Below are 20,759 nucleotides of genomic sequence, written 5' to 3'. Positions count from 1 at the left end.
TCGTTAGTTGCAAGAGTCAGTTGTAATTATCCTTCTAATAAACGATATCTGCTTCTTAGTTATGGTTTACTTGTGTATATTACATATATTTAGAGCTGCCTTATGGGAGTAGTTCTCTTTTTGGCTTGTGCTAATATCTATCTATAAACTAATCACAGGTTGTGGTACTGCTAACATGATGAAGGATTTTTCCTTCTCAGATTGTCTAGATTAAGGTTTAAAAAGGGTCAAAAAGTTTCAGTATTTGGCAAGAAACAATATAGTATTGTGTTTTTTTTGTCTTTTCCCACCCCTTTAATCATAAAAATATTTATAGAAAATACAAGAAGCATTAAAATTCAACATAAAGATCTGTGTCCTATTTGTCCAGTGTAGTGGTACATTTTGGAATTGAATTGTTATGTTAACTTGGAAACTATTGACAAAATACCATTATTTTGATCTAAATAAAGGAATGAGCCATAAGTTTATATGAAATCAATGTAACATGATTTTCTCATCAATTTCACTAGTGGTGTAAAGTCAGTACAAAGGTGTTAATATGGTTTTCATGTCAATTAATCAGTCATTTGTCGATGGTCCCTAAGTGTCATAGATACAGATTGTTGGATAGATGGATGTACTTTATTGATCCCAGACTGGGAAATTGATTGGTTGTTAGCCTCCAGTGATTACGCCCAGGGATGTGAGCTGACCGTACTCCTGCTTTCATTGTATTACCAGGTGTGTGATTCAGAGAGAAGTTTTGAAGAATGCATTAAGACTGATTGGAGAGCAAAATGCCAGTAATAGTTTCTCCCTTTTTATTTATTTTATAATTTCCATGTTGATTTTTCATGCATACTCCAGAGGTGGCGGTAGCGAACCTGAAAGCTGTTTGCCAACGCCAATAAAATCAAGAGAAGAAGAACACCGTCAAACTTCCGGTGTCAGGTGACTGGCTTGTTACTGACGGGAGTAAATAACAGCCAAATTAAAAAAAAGTAATTGTGTAACATTGTTTTTGTTCATGTGAACAGTTTGACTTTTAAGGTTAACACAAGCGGACCGTTATTTCTGTCAGTGTTTCTTTATCTAAGGTGTTGTGTAGCTGTCAAAAAACTCCTGAACCAGTGTGACCGAAGTGATGCAACATGGCAGCAACTCCTCTCAGTCGGTGTTTTCTCTCGGCGCTGAGGAGACACGCTGGGTGTCACAGCCGTGGACTTCACACTGTGGTCAGCCGGCCGTCCTCTGTCGTGAGATGTAACCACGGGGGAACGGAGGGACACTCAAGCGTGTACAAAGGACCGACAGTGGAGTGGGACGGGAAAGGTGGCCGGGACCAGAGCAGCTGTCCTCTGCTCCAAGCTGTCTCTGTGGGCTTGGGACTGTGTGGCGCGGCGCTAGTGGACAGTCACAAAGACGAAAAGGCGAAGAACAGGACTGTGTCGATATCCGAGCGGTGTCTTGAACTCATCCTGCCGTCAGCTGAGTGCGCTTCTCCCTACAAACCCGACAGCCCCCGGTATAAATACAACTTTATTGCAGATGTGGTGGAAAAGTCCTCTCCAGCTGTCGTCTACATTGAGATCGTGGGCAGGTGAGTTGACTGAAAAAGCGCCATGTGGATAAGATGACATGCTACGTGATGTGAAGCACCAAATTCTGTGATGTGAGGGGGAGTTTCAGCTATACTGCCTCTGCAGCTGTTTTTATCAGACTCAGTATTACATACATTATTTTTCTTAGTATTATCCCCTGTGTGTTTGGAGTTATTTGGAGACTGCAGCACACAGTGATCAAAATGAAGTATTGTCAAAACTTTTGCAGAGGAAACAGCTGAAATTCTTTTAGGTCACAGACTTTAGTGTAACATCTGCCTGATAGGACTGATCATTTGCTGTTTCAGTTCAAGTCATGCATCTTAAGTCACACAACTCACAAATGGCTTTAATTCAACTGTAAAACCAAAACATTTCAGTTAATGATGTGAAACCGAAAATATAAGGAACTGTTATTACATGTGCACCCAAAAGTCTTTTGTGTGTGTGAATATGGGAGTGTGCTCCACTAAAGCACATAATCACATGACCTGCTCGCAGACCTTCATCTGGGTCCTGCTTACCTGATCTTGCTGAAGCTGCTTGTTCCTTAATTTCTCAACTAATGTGTTGGTTTTGTGTCTGTGCGTGGATTAATCCAGGCTGACTAGGATGAGCTGCTTTCACTGTTTTTTACAGACACCCGTTTTCAGGAAGAGAAGTCCCAGTGTCCAACGGCTCTGGTTTCATTATCAGCAGCGATGGGCTCATCGTCACCAACGCTCACGTTGTGGCCAACAAGAGAGGCGTCCGTGTGAAGCTCACCAATGGAGACACGTATAATGCCACTGTGCAGGACGTGGATCAAGTGGCAGACATTGCCACCATCAAAATCACTGCCAGGGTGAGCAACTAACTACACCCCTAACTATAATCTCAAGAGGGAAACGCACCAATGAGTCTATAATGTGCTCAAAATTAGGTGTTTTTAGGACATTTTAATGAGACGGTGTTCAAATTTAATTCTTGTGACAATTGAATATAAATTTTAATATTGTGCGTCGCTGTGTTTTGCTGTACGTCTCCGCAAAAGAGCATGTTTATCTGCTAGAGGAGAAAAAGTGCCCTTAAATGTACACAATAAGGTATATAAAGCAGGCTTGTTAGTTAAATAGTCTTAGTTAAACCTCTAATCCGACCTGTGAATTTGACTTTTTGTCTGAGTCAAGGCATCCTGGTTTTTTCTATGAGAATAACAAGGCTGTGATTTATACAGTCAACTGTCACAGTTGACTGTCAGTACTGTGACAGAAGAACTAAAGGCTCATCCACCATATTTATACCAGTGGAGAACAGTTGTACATGTTCGGGTCATTGCAGCCAGATAAGCAGGGCAGAGATGAAATGGAAGCTGTGTTCTTTCAGTAGTATGAGCGACGTACGAGCAGTGAGGATGTAGTGTTAAACGGCTCTTCCTCTCCCCCGACGTGTAGAATCCTTTACCTACGCTCACCCTCGGTCGATCGTCTGATATTCGACAAGGAGAGTTTGTGGTTGCCATGGGAAGCCCGTTTGCTTTACGGAATACAATCACGTCAGGAATCGTCAGTTCAGTGCAGAGAGGCAGTAAAGAGCTGGGCCTGTCCAACTCAAACATGGAGTACATCCAGACTGATGCAGCCATTGATGTGAGTACTCTGCAATTATTATATCGTATATGTGTACACATACCTTTTTTCTGTTGACAAATGGCCTGTTTCTAACAATAATAGCTGTAAACGTTAGGACACTAGTGTCTGATAGATCTGGAAAAAATCAGTGTGACTCAGAAATGTCTCATTGAGCTTCTTGACGTCAAATGTGACTGATTTGTTTTGCAGTTTGGAAATTCTGGAGGCCCCCTGATTAACTTGGTGAGTCACAGGTCCTGTTGATGTTAATCATCATTCAAATGCTGCCAAGCCTGTTCTGTGTGCTGAGCTGTGTAACATTTAAATGGTTAGAGGATTTTCAGGTCGTTCATGTGAACTGAAATTTAGTTTTTTCTTCAAAATGGGCTTTTTAGCAACTGAAAAATTCATCACTGTCAATACATCCACAGGAGTTTACTGACTCTGGAAGTGCATCTGAATGTTTTATCTCTCCTCTAATTAGGATGGCGAGGTCATCGGTATAAACACCATGAAGGTCACTGCAGGGATCTCCTTTGCTATTCCATCCGACCGCCTCAGACTTTTTCTCGATCAAGCAGATAAAAAAAAGAGTAAGAACAGGCTAAGAATCAAAAGCTACACGTCACACCCTCTACCTGTCTTCCTTATTCTCTGTGGCGTCCAACTTTTCTCTTCTATTAATTAAATTATTTTTACATTTCCCGTTTTTGTGTGTCCTCTCCAAGGTTCTTGGTTTGGTGGGTCAGAGATGAAGCGGCGGTACATTGGTGTCATGATGCTGACGCTGACTCAGAGGTAAATGCTTCAGTCAGAAAAGACTGCAGCAAAACCGTGTTTACCACAGAGCCGCTCAGCTGTGTCTAAAGCTGTTTTGTCCCTTTGCTTCAGCATCATTGCAGAGTTGAAGTTAAGAGATCCGTCCTTCCCAGATGTGACACACGGCATCCTGATTCACAGAGTGATCATGGGCTCCCCAGCTAACAGGTGAGCAGGCAAAGCGACATTTCTTAGTGTTGGAGCTGGTGTGTTTCCTTCAGCCACAGATTATTCATATCTCACACATATACTGGGGGTTGTGTTGCTGATGTAGGTGCAGACTTATATGGGGGTGAAACATCTGGAATAACATGCATGTAGGAAGTTCCTTTGAAGGTTGAAATGTTTTTGTTTGACTAGCATTCCCATATTAATGAAACGCTTTGAAAATGAATCATCTTGAATCATGGTGAAAATGTATTGGCCTTCAAAGTAAAATGTCCAAGTTATCCAGGAAGTACACTGATCCAACTGCATGTTTTCTGTTACATTTTAGATTGTTAAAAAAAAAAAATCATCCATAACAATAGGCATATGTGTTTTAATGGGATCTATCAATCAAGTTGTGCAGGAAACCTCTAGTAAGTTTTCCGTGCTACGTAGACAATGATAATGGTCGGCTAGGCACTTAGCTGTACTGTCGTGCTGGTTTCAGAGCTGGCATGCTACCAGGAGACATCGTGCTGGAGATAAACGGAGCAAAGGCGAACACCTCCGAAGAGATCTACCAGGCCGTCCACAGCAGTGACAAAATCACCATGGTGGTGCAGAGAGGACACGAGGTGCTTCAACTAGGAATGACTCCAGAATACACAGAGTGATTCTAACTGCGCAACTTTATTGACCTGATGGAGAGGCTGCCTCATGAGTAGTGCAGGTACAAGAGAAGTAAACTGTGAAACCTGATGGGGGCTGGTCAGATGCGTTTGCAGATTAATGTATGGTTTTGAATATCAACTCCAGTGTTTTACTTTTGTTAACTGCAAGAAAATACAGTAACAAGCGTGCAGTGTCAAGTCAAAGTAAAACTAAGGTGTTTTTAAAGCCATATTTATCTATTCAGTATATTGCCTTTAAGCTCCTGTGAAGTCGTCTCTGTACATGACTGATGGCTGTTAACTAGATTTGAAGCCATTTAAATCTAAGCACCTGAAGACTTAAATGGATCTAGTATTTATTTCTAGGTTTCTGAGTACAATAAACAATGTTTTCTACCTCCTACAAAATGTTTTGTTTTAATTGGGAAAGAAGCAAAAACTAATTTGTCATGTCACAAGTTGATTCTACAGCACAAATACAGTGAATGTAAACTGTAATGAAACCTGAAACAATGTACTTTATTAAAGCCATTTAATGTTAGACAGCAACAGGAAGCATGAGAGACCCAACAATATAGCATGGATCAATGGTATTAAATTGACTACCATTAACTGAGCAAACAAGTTTGACAACTCACAAATGCTACTATGATGACAATGATCACACAAGTAAAATATGAATTGTTGAGATCCCACTTAGTTCAAACTGTTTTGAATATGTCAAACACAGTAAAAACCAAAAATATGAATTCACTTCATGTTGGAGGAGAGCGCCAAATTTCCATGATGAGAAGCTAAAAAAAAGTGAAGCCGTTACTCTTATTTCATTCTGAGTAAGAGTCAAAGTTGTGAAGCCATACTGAGTAAATTAAAATTTCCCTGGTATATTACAGTAACACACACTTACAGTAAAGTAATAAAGTGACATGTACTGGACTGCTACACAATTAAATGCATTTACCTCAAAGACTGATAACTATTAAATGGAGAGAACATTCAAACCACCTATGGTTTAAACAATATGTTTATACGCCTGGACTAAAGACATCTTGTTAGGTACGAGTACTACAACATACATGTATGGGAGGAAAAATAAAATTGTTCAAATCCCATTAAAACGACTTTAAAAAGGCTTAATATATATTGCTGGTAATATTTTTCTTTTTAAGAAAATATAAATTGTGCGACTGAAGCTTACAATACACTGCTGGCAGTAGTGCCGGGTTCTGTGGTGACCTGCTGGAAAGGGGTCATCTGTCGAGGCGCTGTGTGCTGAGAGACTCCCGGAAGATAGAGAGAGAGAGAGAGAGAGAAAAAACAAAAAAACGACAATTGGACATCTCATGATGCCTGAATCCCTTGCACCAAAACTCAGATGCTGCTATGGTGTTTGTCACGGTGGAATGCTGCAGATATCACATGATGTGCACAAACAGCAGCCGAACTATAGTCAAACTCACACAGATACATAAATAAGGGGCGGTGGGGGTGGGTTAGGTGGGGGGGAGGGGGTCTTGGAGAGGGAGTGACAATATGGGGGAGAAATTGTAGTGTCCAGTCTAGTTCAGCAGTGAGCAGGCTAAGCATTGACTCAGTTGACGTGGTCCAGAGCACGCAGCAGCTCCTCCCCCTGCAGCAGGTACTGGCGACCCTGTAGGGGGGCGTTGACCTCGCAGTCGTAGCGGGTGAGCTGTGGCAGGGTTAAGAGGGAGCTGGTGCCCTCTGACGTGCTGCCCAGCAGACGACTTGCCAAATCTAAGACAGAATGGGATATGTAAGATTAATGATTCTGTTGATTTTTCCTCTCAGGTGTGAAAAGTACTTACCACAGATCTAGTTTCCTCACCTGAAGGCAGCAGAAGTATGGTCCTGGTTGCTCCCGGCTCTGAGGCCTTCAGCTTTTTGCCCTGCTCCAGTTGCTCCTGTGGCAGAGCACCCTGGGAAAAATCATCAAATCATCACTCAAACTCTCCATCTGTCAGTATAACATAAGATCTCTAAACCATGTTTGAACTCTGAAGACTTACCTGTTCAATAATCCCTTTTATGTCACCTAGTTTTCTTTTGCGCTGAGTGTTCTGAGCTGCCAGGGTCCTGAGCGAGACTTCTTTGTCCAGCTGTGGGCTCCTGCAGGACAGCAACAGTGGTTAGGCAACACAGAAAGCTAAAGGATACAGCAATAAAGTCGGAGCACATGGGAGATTTTACCTCTTGGCGATGAGGGTGGCAAGATGAGGGGCATTCACTGGCTCAGGTGGTGCTGGGGAAGCTGTGCGACTGCCGGATGCGCTGAAAGGGGAGCTGGGATAGCTGTGGATGTCCTGGGGGACGGTGACTGGAGGACTCTCGAGGGATTTGACTGGTCCACAAGATAGAGGCTCTTCTGTGGTCAGACTGCGCAGCTGGAAGTCATCGTCCATGGGGATGTAGGGAGCCAGCATCTCCAGATCCAAGTCTTCCATTGCCTTAGGGGGAGAAAAAGGTTAAATGCATCAGAATACAGAGAACTTCTGTGTTAAATCAATGTTGAACTTGATTTAATGTAGAAAATTCTCCTAGAGTTTTTACCTGTGTGGTGAAGGGGGTCTTGGGCTCTGTATCGATGGCAAACAGCTTCTCCACCAAGTCTAGTTTAAAATCTGAGCTCATATCCGAGTCCATGGGGAAACAAAAGTCCAGTGGACTGCCACCCTTCAGAGAAGAGTAGTCAAAGGTCACTCCCTTCACAGTACGAAATTAGTGACAAAGAGGGTAACTGCATACATTGCAAAATAACAATTCACTTGGTCATACCTCTGAGGTGCTATGGCTGGTCGGCGTTGTGGACGGGGAGGATGTGTAGCTCTCAGCTTTTGCGTCCTCTGGAGTGGTGGTGGTGACATGAAGAGGCTCGCTGGGCGGCAGACGGGAAAGAGGCAGAGCCAGCTTCTCACTGGTAGAGGGAAGCATTACGTCATTGTAGAGGGGGACCTCCTTCAGCAGCTCTGAATCTGTACCCGAAGACAGAGGGAGGTCAGAATAGCTTCAGTCACCCACGATATAAAATCTGATTTATGCTGTGGAGAAGTTTAAGTGTATGCTGAAAAGGCCACGAACCAGGACAGCTGAAGTCCAGGGAGATGATTGTGTCTCCAGCAGCCGGGGCCAGCAGGGTGAGGGCCTCGGGCTCTTCCTTCAGCTGCTCATACAGGCTAGCCAGCGGCTGGGCCTCGTCCTTCTGAGTGAACAGTTTGATCACATCCACTTCTGGGCCTTTCTCTTCTTCTTCCTCCTCCTCCTCCTCCGCCGCCGTCGCCACCTCCTCCTCTTCCTCCTCCTCCTCATCCTTCAGCAGGTTGGGAGACATGTCAGGCTGGCTGCTCTTGACTGCAGCCTTTTCTGCCTCCTGCTGTGGCTCCTCCTTCACTGGCTTCACGTCCTCAATCTGCTCCAGAGACAAGATCACTTTCTCCTCCTGGATGCCACTGTAACAGAGACCCGTGTGTTTGTGCCTGTGAGTTTGAGATTTTGCAATGGCCATCTTTTCCACTTAAAAAAAAGCAACGTGGTTCACATGTGACAAACTCGTATGAAAATCGGGACTCTTTGAAGAGTCTTTATAGTACCTGAGCACAAAGTTGACACAGACAACACACTGTGGCTGGGAGTTCTTGTTGTTGTAGATGACAGTGGCTTGGGTTTCCACCCAGACAAAACCTCCTCTCTTGGCCAACATCCGGTACTGGCCTGTGCAGACTTGGCCCTTTGCGAACACTGGAAAACAATGGAAGCAAAAGGGGAGAATCAGAAAAGGTAGATTTAGACATCTGGTTAAATGTTTGGCAAACATTTGTTGAATTTGTTGTTAAGAACAAGTTTTAGTTTAAGCTCCATGTACACTTGGTGTTTGTGCTTACAGTTGTGGTGAGTCTTGGTAAGATGGTCTGAGTCCAGAGCATGATAGTACTCATACACGGAACGATTCAACAAGTCCTCTGGATCATAACCCATGAGCTCAGTGATCCTGGACAAGCAAAAAAGGATTTAGTGACTAGGCTTCTGTCGTATCTACACTGGACACTAGGTGGCTCTGTGTGACTATGGTAGAGAGAGAGTGCTTTGGAAATAACGGCCAATAAAAGTTAATACACAGGTGGCTTAAGAGACTGCCTCCTGTTTGATCCCTGTTAAGCTTCTTATGAATATAATATTCACTCAGATGGGCAAACTCACCTCTCGTCACAATATGTGAACTTCATGTCCATTGTGTGGCGGCTGAGAAAGGTCTTGGTGTCAAGAGGCACCTCGATGTTAGAGGGGTGTGGGATGGGGTCACAGATCAAAATCAGGTAGGGAACAGGTGGATCCTTTTGCCCGTTGGGGGTCTCTGAGTGGCTGTCATACAAACGGATATGACCTGAGCAGTGGAGCACCTAGAGAGAGACAACAGAAGATACACAAAACTAATTATATTTTCCAAGGACAATAAAACAGTAAAGATAATAACCACACAAACTAAGTCAATACATATATTCTTGACATTCTTTGGTATCAGGGCTGCAGCAACATCTGTGTAATTATGTGATGTTACATGAGATTATTGTGATTATAAAACTCAGGTGCCTGTGATAAATCCTACACATTGATTACATTCAAACATTCTATACTATACTCTTGTTCTTGTAACTCTTAAAATGTGTCTTGCACGTCACATTTCCTTTTACACATTAAAGTCGTCTGAGAGACATTTCTGATTAAAAGGATTTACAAATAACTGATCTTGAAATGCATTAAATTTTTATATTCCGCTTGCTCATGCTCACTCATCTCCTTTTGATTGAAGTTCATGACCGATTCCACTAATGGCTTAATAGCTAATGTAGGTTTTCTGTGACAATCACAGATACTGATGGGTTCATTTGTTATCAACAGTGGCATGAGAGTCTATTTCCTTTGCACATTAGGTTATTGGGTTACTGCTGATGTAAACATCCGCAGTAATGCAGCCATTTATCTTTCTAGTTTGTGCATTTAAACTCCAGAGTTTTTTGTTGCTTACTTGCCGTCTTAAAAAGGCATCATTACTCAGTCTCATGACAGCACCACAACATGCTGTAACCTTTATTGCTGCACTGTTTCTGGTACATTTCTGGGAGAACATGTCCTTACCAATTCCACTACGGCTTACCTTCCATGTAGCTGATTTGACATTGACGGTGCGGCCCCTGCTTGTGAGGGTGCATTTCATTCTGAGGAAGAAGCTGCGCTCTGTGTTTGATTCTTTGGCCTTTTTGGAGCCTGAAATCACAATTTAAAAAGGAAAACCAGCTTCTTATGTTGCTTTTTTTAAATCATAAACTTTTGCCAACTGTTCACATTTGCACTTGCACTAGGAGGAGACATGAAGCTGTAAAGCTTTTGCACTGTGGTCAACTACAGCAAGTCAAATAGAGGAAGTGGACTCACCAGCCGTTATGACTTAGATAATATCAGTGTGTATAAAAGCACAATGCCTAGTAGAAAAAGAATAGGCTGCCTCAAACTAGCATGCATGATGACAAATTAGTGAACAAGTAACTTTATCTAACCTACTGGAAATAATACAAAAAAATGAACCAAATCCAATCCACTGACACAAACCAAGGCTAACCTCTGTGCCAGTGATGTAGTGCTCTTTTCCAGAGGTCACTTAAGTCAAGACACTAGCCCAGTCTAATCACTTTGACCTCAGTGGGAAAATTATAACTTGTTCTGACAGCCTCCTAGTCTGAATCTGCCAGCTCAGAGTGAATTGGACTCTGTGCTGATTGGAGTGCTGGCAGACCTGACAGAGTGCTTGTGTGCACCCATTTCGGGCTCTTATAATGTGACACTGCTCACTGCTGTTGTCCCTCACCTGTTCTGTGGACCAGCATCTCCCTCAGCTCCTCCTGATCACAGGGATGTATGTAGTCAAAAACACTGTGTCCGGTCAGGTCAAACTGTAGCGGAAAGAGTGAGAACAGAACGGAAGAGCCCTTTTACCACATATATGTACATGCAGCAGTTTATAAATGACAGCATGGAATGACTTCTAATCTTTTTCAATAAAAGATTTAATGCATGTGTGTCCGTTTATTGAACAGTATCTGTAAAAAAAGTACTATATTTAAATTTTTTGTGTAACATTGGAAACATAATTTTATGGTCTTAAAATATTCTGCTTCTGAATCTTCTGCTCTTTTATCTAGGTTCTGCATGCACAGCAGGTCAAGTCGGACCAACCTGTGCCAGCCCAAGGCACTTGTTGACATTCTCGGAGAGATAGATCATATCTCCATCTTCAGAGAGCACCATGAGGAAGCCCTCCAGAGCTTTTAGGTAGGAGCTGTTTAGCTGCACATCAAGCTCTGTTTCTTCCTCTGCCATTGGCTCATCTGCAGGAGATAACAGAGAAGGGCAGAGATGAGAGAGACAAAGGGAGGTAGGGAGAGAAAAGAAAAGCGAGAGGAAATGAGGCACAGGACATCAAACGTCTCTGCTCTGTTTGCAGGCCAGGACACTGTGACACAGAAAACGCACTTTACCCACATGAGTATCTGCGAAGGGATCTATATCTGTGCATGTCTGAGTAGATTTCTTAAAGCAGCTGACTCAGTGTTTGACCATCTATCCCTCTCACTCTCTCAAAATGCCCACTTTTTCTTTCAGGGTGTCCTTTTAGCACCTGGCATCTTTAAACCATTCTCACTCTGCTTCTAAGATAATAATTTAAAAAATGCTGCATAATTCAATTATAACTGAGTACTTATGTGACCCAAGCTAAACTGCCCACTGAAAGACACAAAAACTACAGACACTGACCAGAGCTGAGCAGTTTTCTCATGCGCAGGTAGCTGATGGCGAGCCTCATAATTGAAGCCTTGTCCAGGCTGGAGCTGACACTGTGGGGCAACGGCAGCTGCTGGGCCAGCTCGTAGAACACCTCCGACTCTTTCCCACGCCGGCATCGTGCTGCATCCCTCGACTTCTCCTTCCTCCGCTCCGAGCTCACCCTGCGGGGGACAGGTGGTGGGTTAGCCACATTCTGGCAACAAAGGGGGTTTGGACCCACAATGCACACTACAAGAGCTGACATCCCTCCGTCTCGACTGAGTGAGTGTGCAGAGTCTGGTCAGCTTGTCACTGGGGAGGCTGCAGCAGCTGGAGTCCGCAACAAGCAAGCTCACAGCTGAGCTGCCGTTTGTACCCCTGCCAGACTTATTTACATACATGGCTATCTGCAGCCGTCTTATTGGCTGCTGACCAACAGAAATGGAGTCCACCCACTCAGACTGATTGGCTGGAAGGACTCGATTCTCCTGTCTGTCTCGTGGTGCCAAACCACAATGCCACACCAATCATCATGACATTTATGAGACTGGCTCAACAGATCTGCAGGGAAGCAAATGATAACACTGGTGCTAACACAGAGCGTACACCAACACAGAGTAACACCTTCAACTAACAGGTTAAACAAACTATTTTCTATTGTTTCACATTAGCATCCCTCATAACTAGTTGTGCTAGCTCCATTTTATATCAAGCATTTATGGGGGCATTTATCTAAGGTCTGGCTAATGGACTCTCACCAAACTGTAAACAAGACCATAAGTCCTCGCAGTATTCGAGAACGACAAAGTACAGCAGACTTTAAAAGGATACAGTGACTTCTGCGAGCACAGTAACTATAAATGGGAAAACCTTGACTTTTAAGCCAGGCACTGGTTTTTGTTTGTATTGGTCAGCATGTGTGAATCTCACATGACCACTTACATAAATAGACTCTGAATCTTCAACATAATTGCAACAGTCAACCTGACTGCTGCTGAATTTATACCTTTATCCATCTCCCAAACAACTGCCTCATAACCTCAAATCCATTTAGATGACACCAGAGTAGATCACAACAAACTGGATGGCTACTATAAAAGCCCTTGACTTTGAAATGTACACCTGATAGAAATTGATCTGTTATGCACTTACAGCATCGACTAAGGCCATATTGTTATTTAAGGCTCTTTAACAAGAAAATGTACCTGTTAAATAAGGTTAGCCAACTGTATCAAATCACTTGGCAAAACTGCATATAGATTGCGGGTTAAAAGTGTACAGAAAACAAACTAAAAAAATAAAAATAGAAATCACTTCCAATGCCAACAATTTGAAAACAAAACAAATACATTATTCCAACCTACCAATCCATGCTGGATCATGGCCCAGCCACGATTCTACTGGACATTTTTCCTTGTTCGTCTAATTCTCATTTGATAACAAATGCCTGCATACCAGAAATCTTCCTCCTCTGAAAGATGTCTATGTCTCCTGTAATAAAAACAGGTTTTTCAAACCAGACTGTAATTACAGCGACAAGCACAAGCAGTTGCACATATTTGCACATTAGTTAATATCATTGACAAATATTTACAATATCTTCTGTCAACCCCACGGGACACAGCCAGGATTTCTGGGGACCATAAAAGCCGATCATAGCATGTATCACATCAGTACATTTACTTTATTTCAACTCCTGCTACTTCTACTTGTGGCTCTTATTGCAACACATCAGTCACCTCCAACCTACACTCATATGAACACATTCATTTATCATCACAGGGTGCAATTATCCCAAATGATTAACATGCCAGTGTGAACAGAAAACACGCTGATAAAGTCCTTTTGCTAAGCTTCAGATGATCTAATGACAGATTAACTCCACACATTGTTATAAATCATGCTCCCACTAGGACGCTGGATGACTCATTAGTATCAGCCTGTAAACTAATTGTTTTCCTCAGTAGTGGCTGGATCCCATTGTGTCACATGACTTCATGAAAATCCTGTTCAAATGTCAGTTGTAATATTAAACTACACTTCCCCTGAACACAGAGGTGCAATGCAGTCAAGGACGTTTGACTGACTAATCCTAAATTCAACATGACACACTATACAGTGTATGAGCTCCTGTGTATTACTGTAATATCAAAGCTAGGTAGTAAACTTTCTGTTGAAACAGTGTCAAACTTTTAAGCATACAGCCTGTGACAACCACTTAATTTTCTAGTTGTTTATGCATTTTCCCAGTCCTATTAAGTACTGTGATACTTCGTGCTAAAAAAGTAAAACTGCAGCTATTAGATGGCCCACCTCCACTGCTTACAAACCTACACGAGAGAACAAATCTGCTTTTATATTTTTACGTGAAACATGCAATGCAAACAAAACTGTTTGCTTGATGTTAAAACAAAGGCGGGCAGAGGGGCCACTGTTACATAACACTACTAATGCACATGGCCATGCATGCCTAGCAGTCCTCTGCTTGACATGCCTCGCTGCAAATACAATCACTTTTGAGGTTTTGCTCGCTTTAATTAGAAGTGTTTTGTTTTCAAATGAGAATGAATGCTATTATGTAAACAAAACTTTACCAGCTTTAATAACAAGTGGATTGGAAACTAATAACAAATCAGTGTACAATGAACCCTGGCAGATGTTGCCAGAGTTACTTGTGTATTTTGTTACCAGGGGCTGACCTACTTTGTTAGAGAAATGCTCTCACTATCTGTCAGTCCTGTTTAGTGTGACTGCAAACATTGTGTTATGTATTATATAATCCAACTCAGGGAACCACCACAACTAAAACCTCATCCCAATAAAGGGAGAAAGGCAAAACCAGACAGAAAATAAACCCGGTCACTGACAAGTCAACCTTTGGTATGATAAACAGCTACATGGGGTGACATTGTTGCAAGAAGCGTAGTAGGAGTCGCCCCTAAATTCCTAAATCACGCTATTAGTGAATAACACCCATACTTTGCATATTGTGGTGGGTGAAAATCAAAATAACTCCCTATTTTAGGAGCGGAACAACAGAGCTACAGTTGAGTGTGGGGTTAGACATTCCTTTGAGATCAGCAACTCAATAAATAATTGATCGTCTGAATAAATAAAAAAGTAGCGAAACTTAATGGAAACTCAATGAACATTTGTGCAGATCATATTTGTATATTCCTGTTTATATTCAGATTTTAATTTTCTTTGTGCAGTTTTTATTTATACTGTACTTTCAGTGCAGACTTTTGGTCCCATCCGAGCTAGTTTCATTCATTAATGAAGACCATGAGAGACAGTTTATAGCTTTGAAAAGGACAGAAAGTGCACCTTGGCTTATTATATAGAATTATACAACAGCATTATTTTGTCATGCCAAGATTTTTTGCCTTTATTGGCATGAGGACAATGAAGCCCTAAAGAAGTCACTATTACAGCAGTGAGAGGAGATACTGGAGATTGTCACACATTATATTACAAAAGACTCTCGATCTTAATGTGAAACAAAAGCAGATTTTTCTTTATTCATATATACAATATATTTTCACCAGCAGGAGGAGCATGAAAGCCATACAACAACAACAACAATAATAAATAACAATAAACAATTTACCACTTCCTGCTTGTCCTACTGGGAGGTCTAATCCTGGCAAAAATACCAACATTATAAATTGTGCACCAAGCTTATTTAACTGAAATTACCTCCTCCTGTGCTTCATTCCTGAGAAAGACTCGACTGATTACATGTAGCCTATGCACAGTCCTTAAGCCCAACTATCGCACTTCATTCTTAAAAGAGACTCACAACTGGAGTTCACCTTGTCTGACTCACCCGATGAGGATTGTTTCAGCCCGCAGCTGATTGAAGCATTTTACTTCCTTTGACCTTCTATGCGCTGCCATTCTCAGCGCTTCATACATGACATGTGCTTGATGAAAAAGGGAGACATTTTGGGAGTGTTCAAAAGACTGTCTTGAAAAGACTGATCTGTACTTGGCATAACCATTTGAAAGGATTCAGCAAAATTCATATTCTGGTGGATTCTTCTGTATCTGATTACAAATGCAATTTTCCGGAAAATGCCGGAGCCAAAAAGTATTAAAGCTTGTTTTCCCCTTAAATATGACTTGTGACCAAGGAAACACAGGGGTCTAGGAGACAGACGTACACAACACTACCTTGATTTTTGCGTACCACTAAGATTTTACACTTCATTCATAAGTTCAGTACGTCAAACACATTGTTCATAGTTATCAGCATTTGTTGATGGATGACCCAAAGTTATTACATGTGTCTGTGCAAATGTGTTGAGGACATGATGAATGGAGATATTGTTCTCATACTTCCTTCCTTGTATTGTTTATGAGACACTGTCAAAGTCATTATGACCGTGGTGTATTATAGGGCTGGGTTTATAAAAAATAAATAAATTTATATTTCAAACCACATGGTAGGATTTGATATTGATCCATAAAATCCAAAGATCAACCTCTTGACTTTTCCCATGGAGGAGAGTTGGGTACCTGGAGGAGCATGAACAATGGTCAGGGCACCATACCGCACTTAGATTAAGGGCCCCACAGCCCCTCCAATGAGCACACCCATACGTCAAGTCCGGCAGGCCCTCAGAGCAAGCCAAAGTGAAAGGGGTAAGTGGGGACACAAACATCCAGTCAAGATGAGGGCCAGTCTAAGGGGGTTAGAAACACGATGCCCACAGGGCAACCGCTGGCTGTGGACAGGCAGATGAGAAGCCCAGAAAACAACAGACTCTGTACTGTGGGAAACCTGCCCACAAAAGCAAGCGGGGAGAATGACAAAGTGAGCAAAGCCGAGACCCAAGCAGCCCAGGGGACACATGGATCGTAAAACCGCTACGCGACCTGAAGACGACCCTAGCAAGAAACCTTCAGTAATAAGTGAGAGACCAATGTAACTGCTCACAGCATTACCAGCATTACCAGATGGAATCAAATTGGGACCTTGTGAATGCCAATCATCATTTACTCATGAAAAGAGCGAAAAAAGGCATCATCACACAAAACTGCACAACACAACCCTAACGGATGCTCTCTGATAAGATGTCCTTTTGAGCTCTTACCTTCTACTGCTTTACAAATAATCAGTCCTCACAATTGAAGCCTAGGAAGTCTGAGCTTCTCGCTTTCCTTTATATGCCACACTGACAAAAGCCTCTTTCTTTTTGCATTTTTTAAATACAGTATCATGCTAACTTGATCACGTACCATGACCATCCAAAGAGCGCAGTGATTTAGCAGTGTGATAACAGCAGATCTTCAGTGGATTGTTTTTTTCTTCAATCACAAAACACAGAACAAGTTCTATCTAGCCTGCACACATTTGGCAAGTTGAATGTGTCAGGGCAACCAGCAAATTGCCCGGCAGTGAATTGGTACACACATTTGGCCACTCCTATTGACGTCAAGCCCTAGTGATTAAAAGATGAGACTGAAATAATACCAAGGCACCTCACAAATACCAGCAATAAGTGAATCAGACCACACTGCAAGTTGTGATTTTACTGAGATAAAGCTGAAAACATATTTTTTTAAACTTAACAGGATGGGTGAAGCCTAAGGGGCAATCAGATGCAGTCTACCAACATCACCACAGGGGCAATTACTTGGAATAGAAAAGGCGAGAACTATAAGGCGTTCAACTACATTTGGCACAAGTGTATGACACCATAAGCCATAATAAGGCACTTATTAAAAACAAAGGGTAATTTTGGAGGGACTTTACAATTCTATTCTATATTAATATTACCATTTGTATCAGGAAAAGCTATGTGCAAAGCGCATTCTCTGTATATAGTATGCCACTTTTTAATACTTTGACTGTATATTCCCCAGTGAAGCTTACTTATCTTGTCCTTTTATGACTGCTATTTTAACCCCAACTGAGAGATGAAGTCCCCTGTCCACTTTTATGACTCTGCTATCAGTTAATCTCTTACGACATCTATCTAAGGACCAACTCCATTTATCTGATCATTTCTGATCCATCCTTTCCCTCCAACTCAACCTAGACAATAAAACTGTTCAAGCTTTGTACACAAAAGTTTAATTTCATCACCTGTCTGCATATTTAGCGTCAATGACCGTGGTCAATAATCAATAACCTGCTAGGTGCAGAGTCTGGGTATGCACAGGTAAATGATCCTAAGCCACAGCCAATACTAATTAATGTGTTTTCACTGACATGTCAAGGAACATCATGAAGGTTAACTACACATCACACTCAATGCAGACTGTCAGGCTTGATTAATAATCTTACTAAATGTGTATTATAGGTTTTTGCTGGTTGGTAACACCAAGTCAGTAATTCTCTGGCAATTTGTAATATGCATATATCACAGTTTTAACATTTTATACACTGAAGGAGTGATCAAAAAACTATTTTCAATGCTCATTTGAATTGTCCATTAAACTTGTGAACAAATTGGTCAGGTGAAGAAAGCAGCTGTTGCATCCTGCCATATGTGGTAAACACTGTCACAGTTTGAGTAGACAGACTTCCAAATAAAGCTCGAGTAACAAATTGGACTCTTGCAAGATATGTTGGCACTAAATCTGATTAAAGTTATACCATTTAGTGACCGCAAGTTTTGTGAAACGTAAAGAAGTTATAAAAGCAACTATTGCCAGTTTTTCACAAAGTTTACAAGCTGTACAAATCAAGAAGATCGCTTCTCTAATCAAATCTTACCAGTTCAGGCAAACAAAAGGGAAATGCAACCGAAAGCCAGCTACACTAAAGCCTAAATATTTCAACAGAAACCACACACCACTCTCCAACACTGCTCACATGAGCGCTGGCAGCCTTTCACTGAACACCGTTAGGCCGACACATCAAAGGCAAACAGTACAAGACCACTGATGTACTATTAATAAGATATACTGTGGAGTTTAGGGTCACATTCAAAACAAATGTAAATATAGCTCATCTAGGACGCCTCAACAACTAACTACAACAACGACGGGATGGAATTTAACACAAGAGCAGATTTAATGTAGGTGAACAGGTAAAAGCCAACATGACCAGATACTAAGTTACCTGCATCAACTATTGAGCTTAATAAGTAAACAGTTTAACATCAAAGGGTCCACTTTTATGCTAGCTAGCTAAAGCTAGCTGTGTTAGCTGCTTGCTAACGATAATAGCGTCGCTAGCAAACGCATTTGGTCGAACAAACACGCTCAACTAGCAGTTAACCTTGAAGTAAAGCCACTAATGTCACACCGAGAGTAGAAATCAAATCCCAACTCCAGACCAAACTATTTCTGTCAGCTCTCGAACAACAGCACAGCCTGCTGCGTAGCGTTAGCTAGCACTGACATTACCTTTTCTTTTCGGGTACAATTCCTGTGTCCATGTCAGGACTGAAGGACCTGAGTTGAGTCTCTCTATGGGTATCAAGCTGTATCCGGGCCCGTCGAGAAATTAATCAAAATCCCACGTTTTTTCACAGATGTGGATCCGTGTATCCTCAGGCGGGTTGCATACGAGTTCCCACAGTGCGTATTTCGTCAAAGAAACCAGGCTTTGCTCCGCTAAAAGCAGCCTGTGAGTGTCGTGTAGTCTTCCTCGGAGACGGTGCCACGCTGGAGAGCGGAGACAATGTTACACCGCAGAGCCTCGATGGCTCCTCCCACTCCTGCCTCCGCGGGGACGCGCAGTCACATGCCTTTCACATCGGGGACGCGCACAGGAAACGTGAGCGTTTCACCAAACACGAAATAAACTGTAATTTTCAACTAAAGTTACAGTCTGGGGTAGTCAAGACTAAGTCTATGACAACAAATACACATTAACCTGGCTATACAGATTGAAGTGCCATTTATATCTATTTTAGTCTCACAATAACACTCCTATCATGTCCCCTCAGTATACTTTATTCTCTGTAGTCATACTTATGCTTAAATGACTGGGTTTGTAGGTGTGTTTTGTTGATAAAGACTACAGGACACACAGGGGCATAGGGGACATTCATTACTGTCCTTCTACCTTGGGTGCCGTTTAGTCTGCTCTTCAGATGGAAAAAAACTAAAGGAAGAAAAAAAAGAGAAATAATATAACCAGTCCAGGTTGTACCCTGCCTCCCACCCAAAGTCAGCTGGATTGGCTCCAGCCCCCCTGTGACCCTGAAGGATGAGTGATGTAGACAATGGATGGATGGTTGATAAACTTAGCAGTTTTAGATGTGCTTTTACCAATGCTCCAATGTTTTCGCATCACCGAGACGTGTACAAATGAGGGATTTCAACTAGAAACCACTACACAGTCACTGGCTTAGAAATTGTTTCAGTCATTTTCCTGAACTGGTTTGAAGATTTCTGTCCAGTCAGGCTCCTCCTCTCTTACCACCATGTTTGGCCCACCATATTATTCATGCCGGCTGTGATTCAGCTCTTGCGTTGGCAAAGAAAAATCTTTCCTAATCCACACATCACAGCAAAGTTCGCTTCCCTTGAAATGATTTCTTTGCCATACTGTCATGCAGTTCCTCATCTGCTTTAGCACATGTGGGCTGACAATGGTATTTAGGCAAAGCTTTGGTTATCACTTCCCAGAAGAGTTGGCTGTGAGTGGTGGAGCTACAGACTTTGACAGACAGGCCTTTTGTAGCTTTGTTATACCTTGTGAGTATAATTTTAAGGCTCATGATCCAGAGTGTGAGAAAACCAGTGAAAAGCACAGCATATGCAGTGTATGGCTCTTCTGGATTCATCTGGTTCTTTTTTTTGTTTAACTGTTTACAACTATACTCAATATGAAAATTTAGTCATGCTGATTAACTTTTAGTCTGGAAAACATTGTTATATTCAAGGTTATGCAAATCATCTCTGTAAGAGCAAACTGTGCCTGTGTAACATAAAACAAAGCAAAAATATGAACACCTTCTGGTGTGGCACAACCTCACAGGTTCAATTAAAATACACTGAAAGGAGACTGCTGTGTGGTAACACCATAAACACACCTTTGAAAGGGAAATGTTGACACGTACGGGAAAGATTGCATTGTGATTGTAATAATGGAGTCAGTGTCTTAATTCTTGTAGCCAATTCCTATACAGGGT

General features: G+C 42.0%; 2 protein-coding genes across 2 annotated transcripts; one reads left to right on the top strand and one right to left on the bottom strand.

Annotated features, from left to right (window-relative positions):
* Positions 1 to 1,016: 1,016 nt before the first annotated feature.
* On the top strand, positions 1,017 to 5,232 carry LOC139211645 (serine protease HTRA2, mitochondrial-like). Its single transcript, XM_070841960.1, has 8 exons — positions 1,017 to 1,582; positions 2,223 to 2,427; positions 3,017 to 3,211; positions 3,404 to 3,436; positions 3,678 to 3,786; positions 3,922 to 3,991; positions 4,085 to 4,180; positions 4,668 to 5,232. The coding sequence occupies exons 1-8, from the start codon at positions 1,134 to 1,136 to the stop codon at positions 4,831 to 4,833; spliced, it is 1,323 nt and encodes a 440-aa protein (XP_070698061.1). The 5' UTR covers positions 1,017 to 1,133; the 3' UTR covers positions 4,834 to 5,232.
* Positions 5,233 to 5,345: 113 nt separating this feature from the next.
* hif1aa (hypoxia inducible factor 1 subunit alpha a) lies at positions 5,346 to 19,296 on the bottom strand. Its single transcript, XM_070841959.1, has 15 exons — positions 19,024 to 19,296; positions 11,653 to 11,843; positions 11,074 to 11,225; positions 10,706 to 10,790; positions 9,998 to 10,107; positions 9,043 to 9,242; positions 8,727 to 8,833; positions 8,436 to 8,583; positions 7,927 to 8,294; positions 7,624 to 7,820; positions 7,399 to 7,521; positions 7,039 to 7,295; positions 6,858 to 6,957; positions 6,677 to 6,767; positions 5,346 to 6,585 (listed from the first exon to the last, which is right to left on the bottom strand). Exons 1-15 carry the CDS (start codon positions 19,053 to 19,055, stop codon positions 6,422 to 6,424), a joined length of 2,325 nt encoding a protein of 774 aa, XP_070698060.1. The 5' UTR covers positions 19,056 to 19,296; the 3' UTR covers positions 5,346 to 6,421.
* Between the last annotated feature and the right edge of the window lie 1,463 nt (positions 19,297 to 20,759).

This window comes from Pempheris klunzingeri, chromosome 13, assembly GCF_042242105.1.
Source record: "Pempheris klunzingeri isolate RE-2024b chromosome 13, fPemKlu1.hap1, whole genome shotgun sequence".
NCBI lineage: Eukaryota > Metazoa > Chordata > Actinopteri > Acropomatiformes > Pempheridae > Pempheris > Pempheris klunzingeri.
Note: the sequence above shows the minus strand (reverse complement) of the source record. Positions and strands in the feature narration are given on the sequence as shown.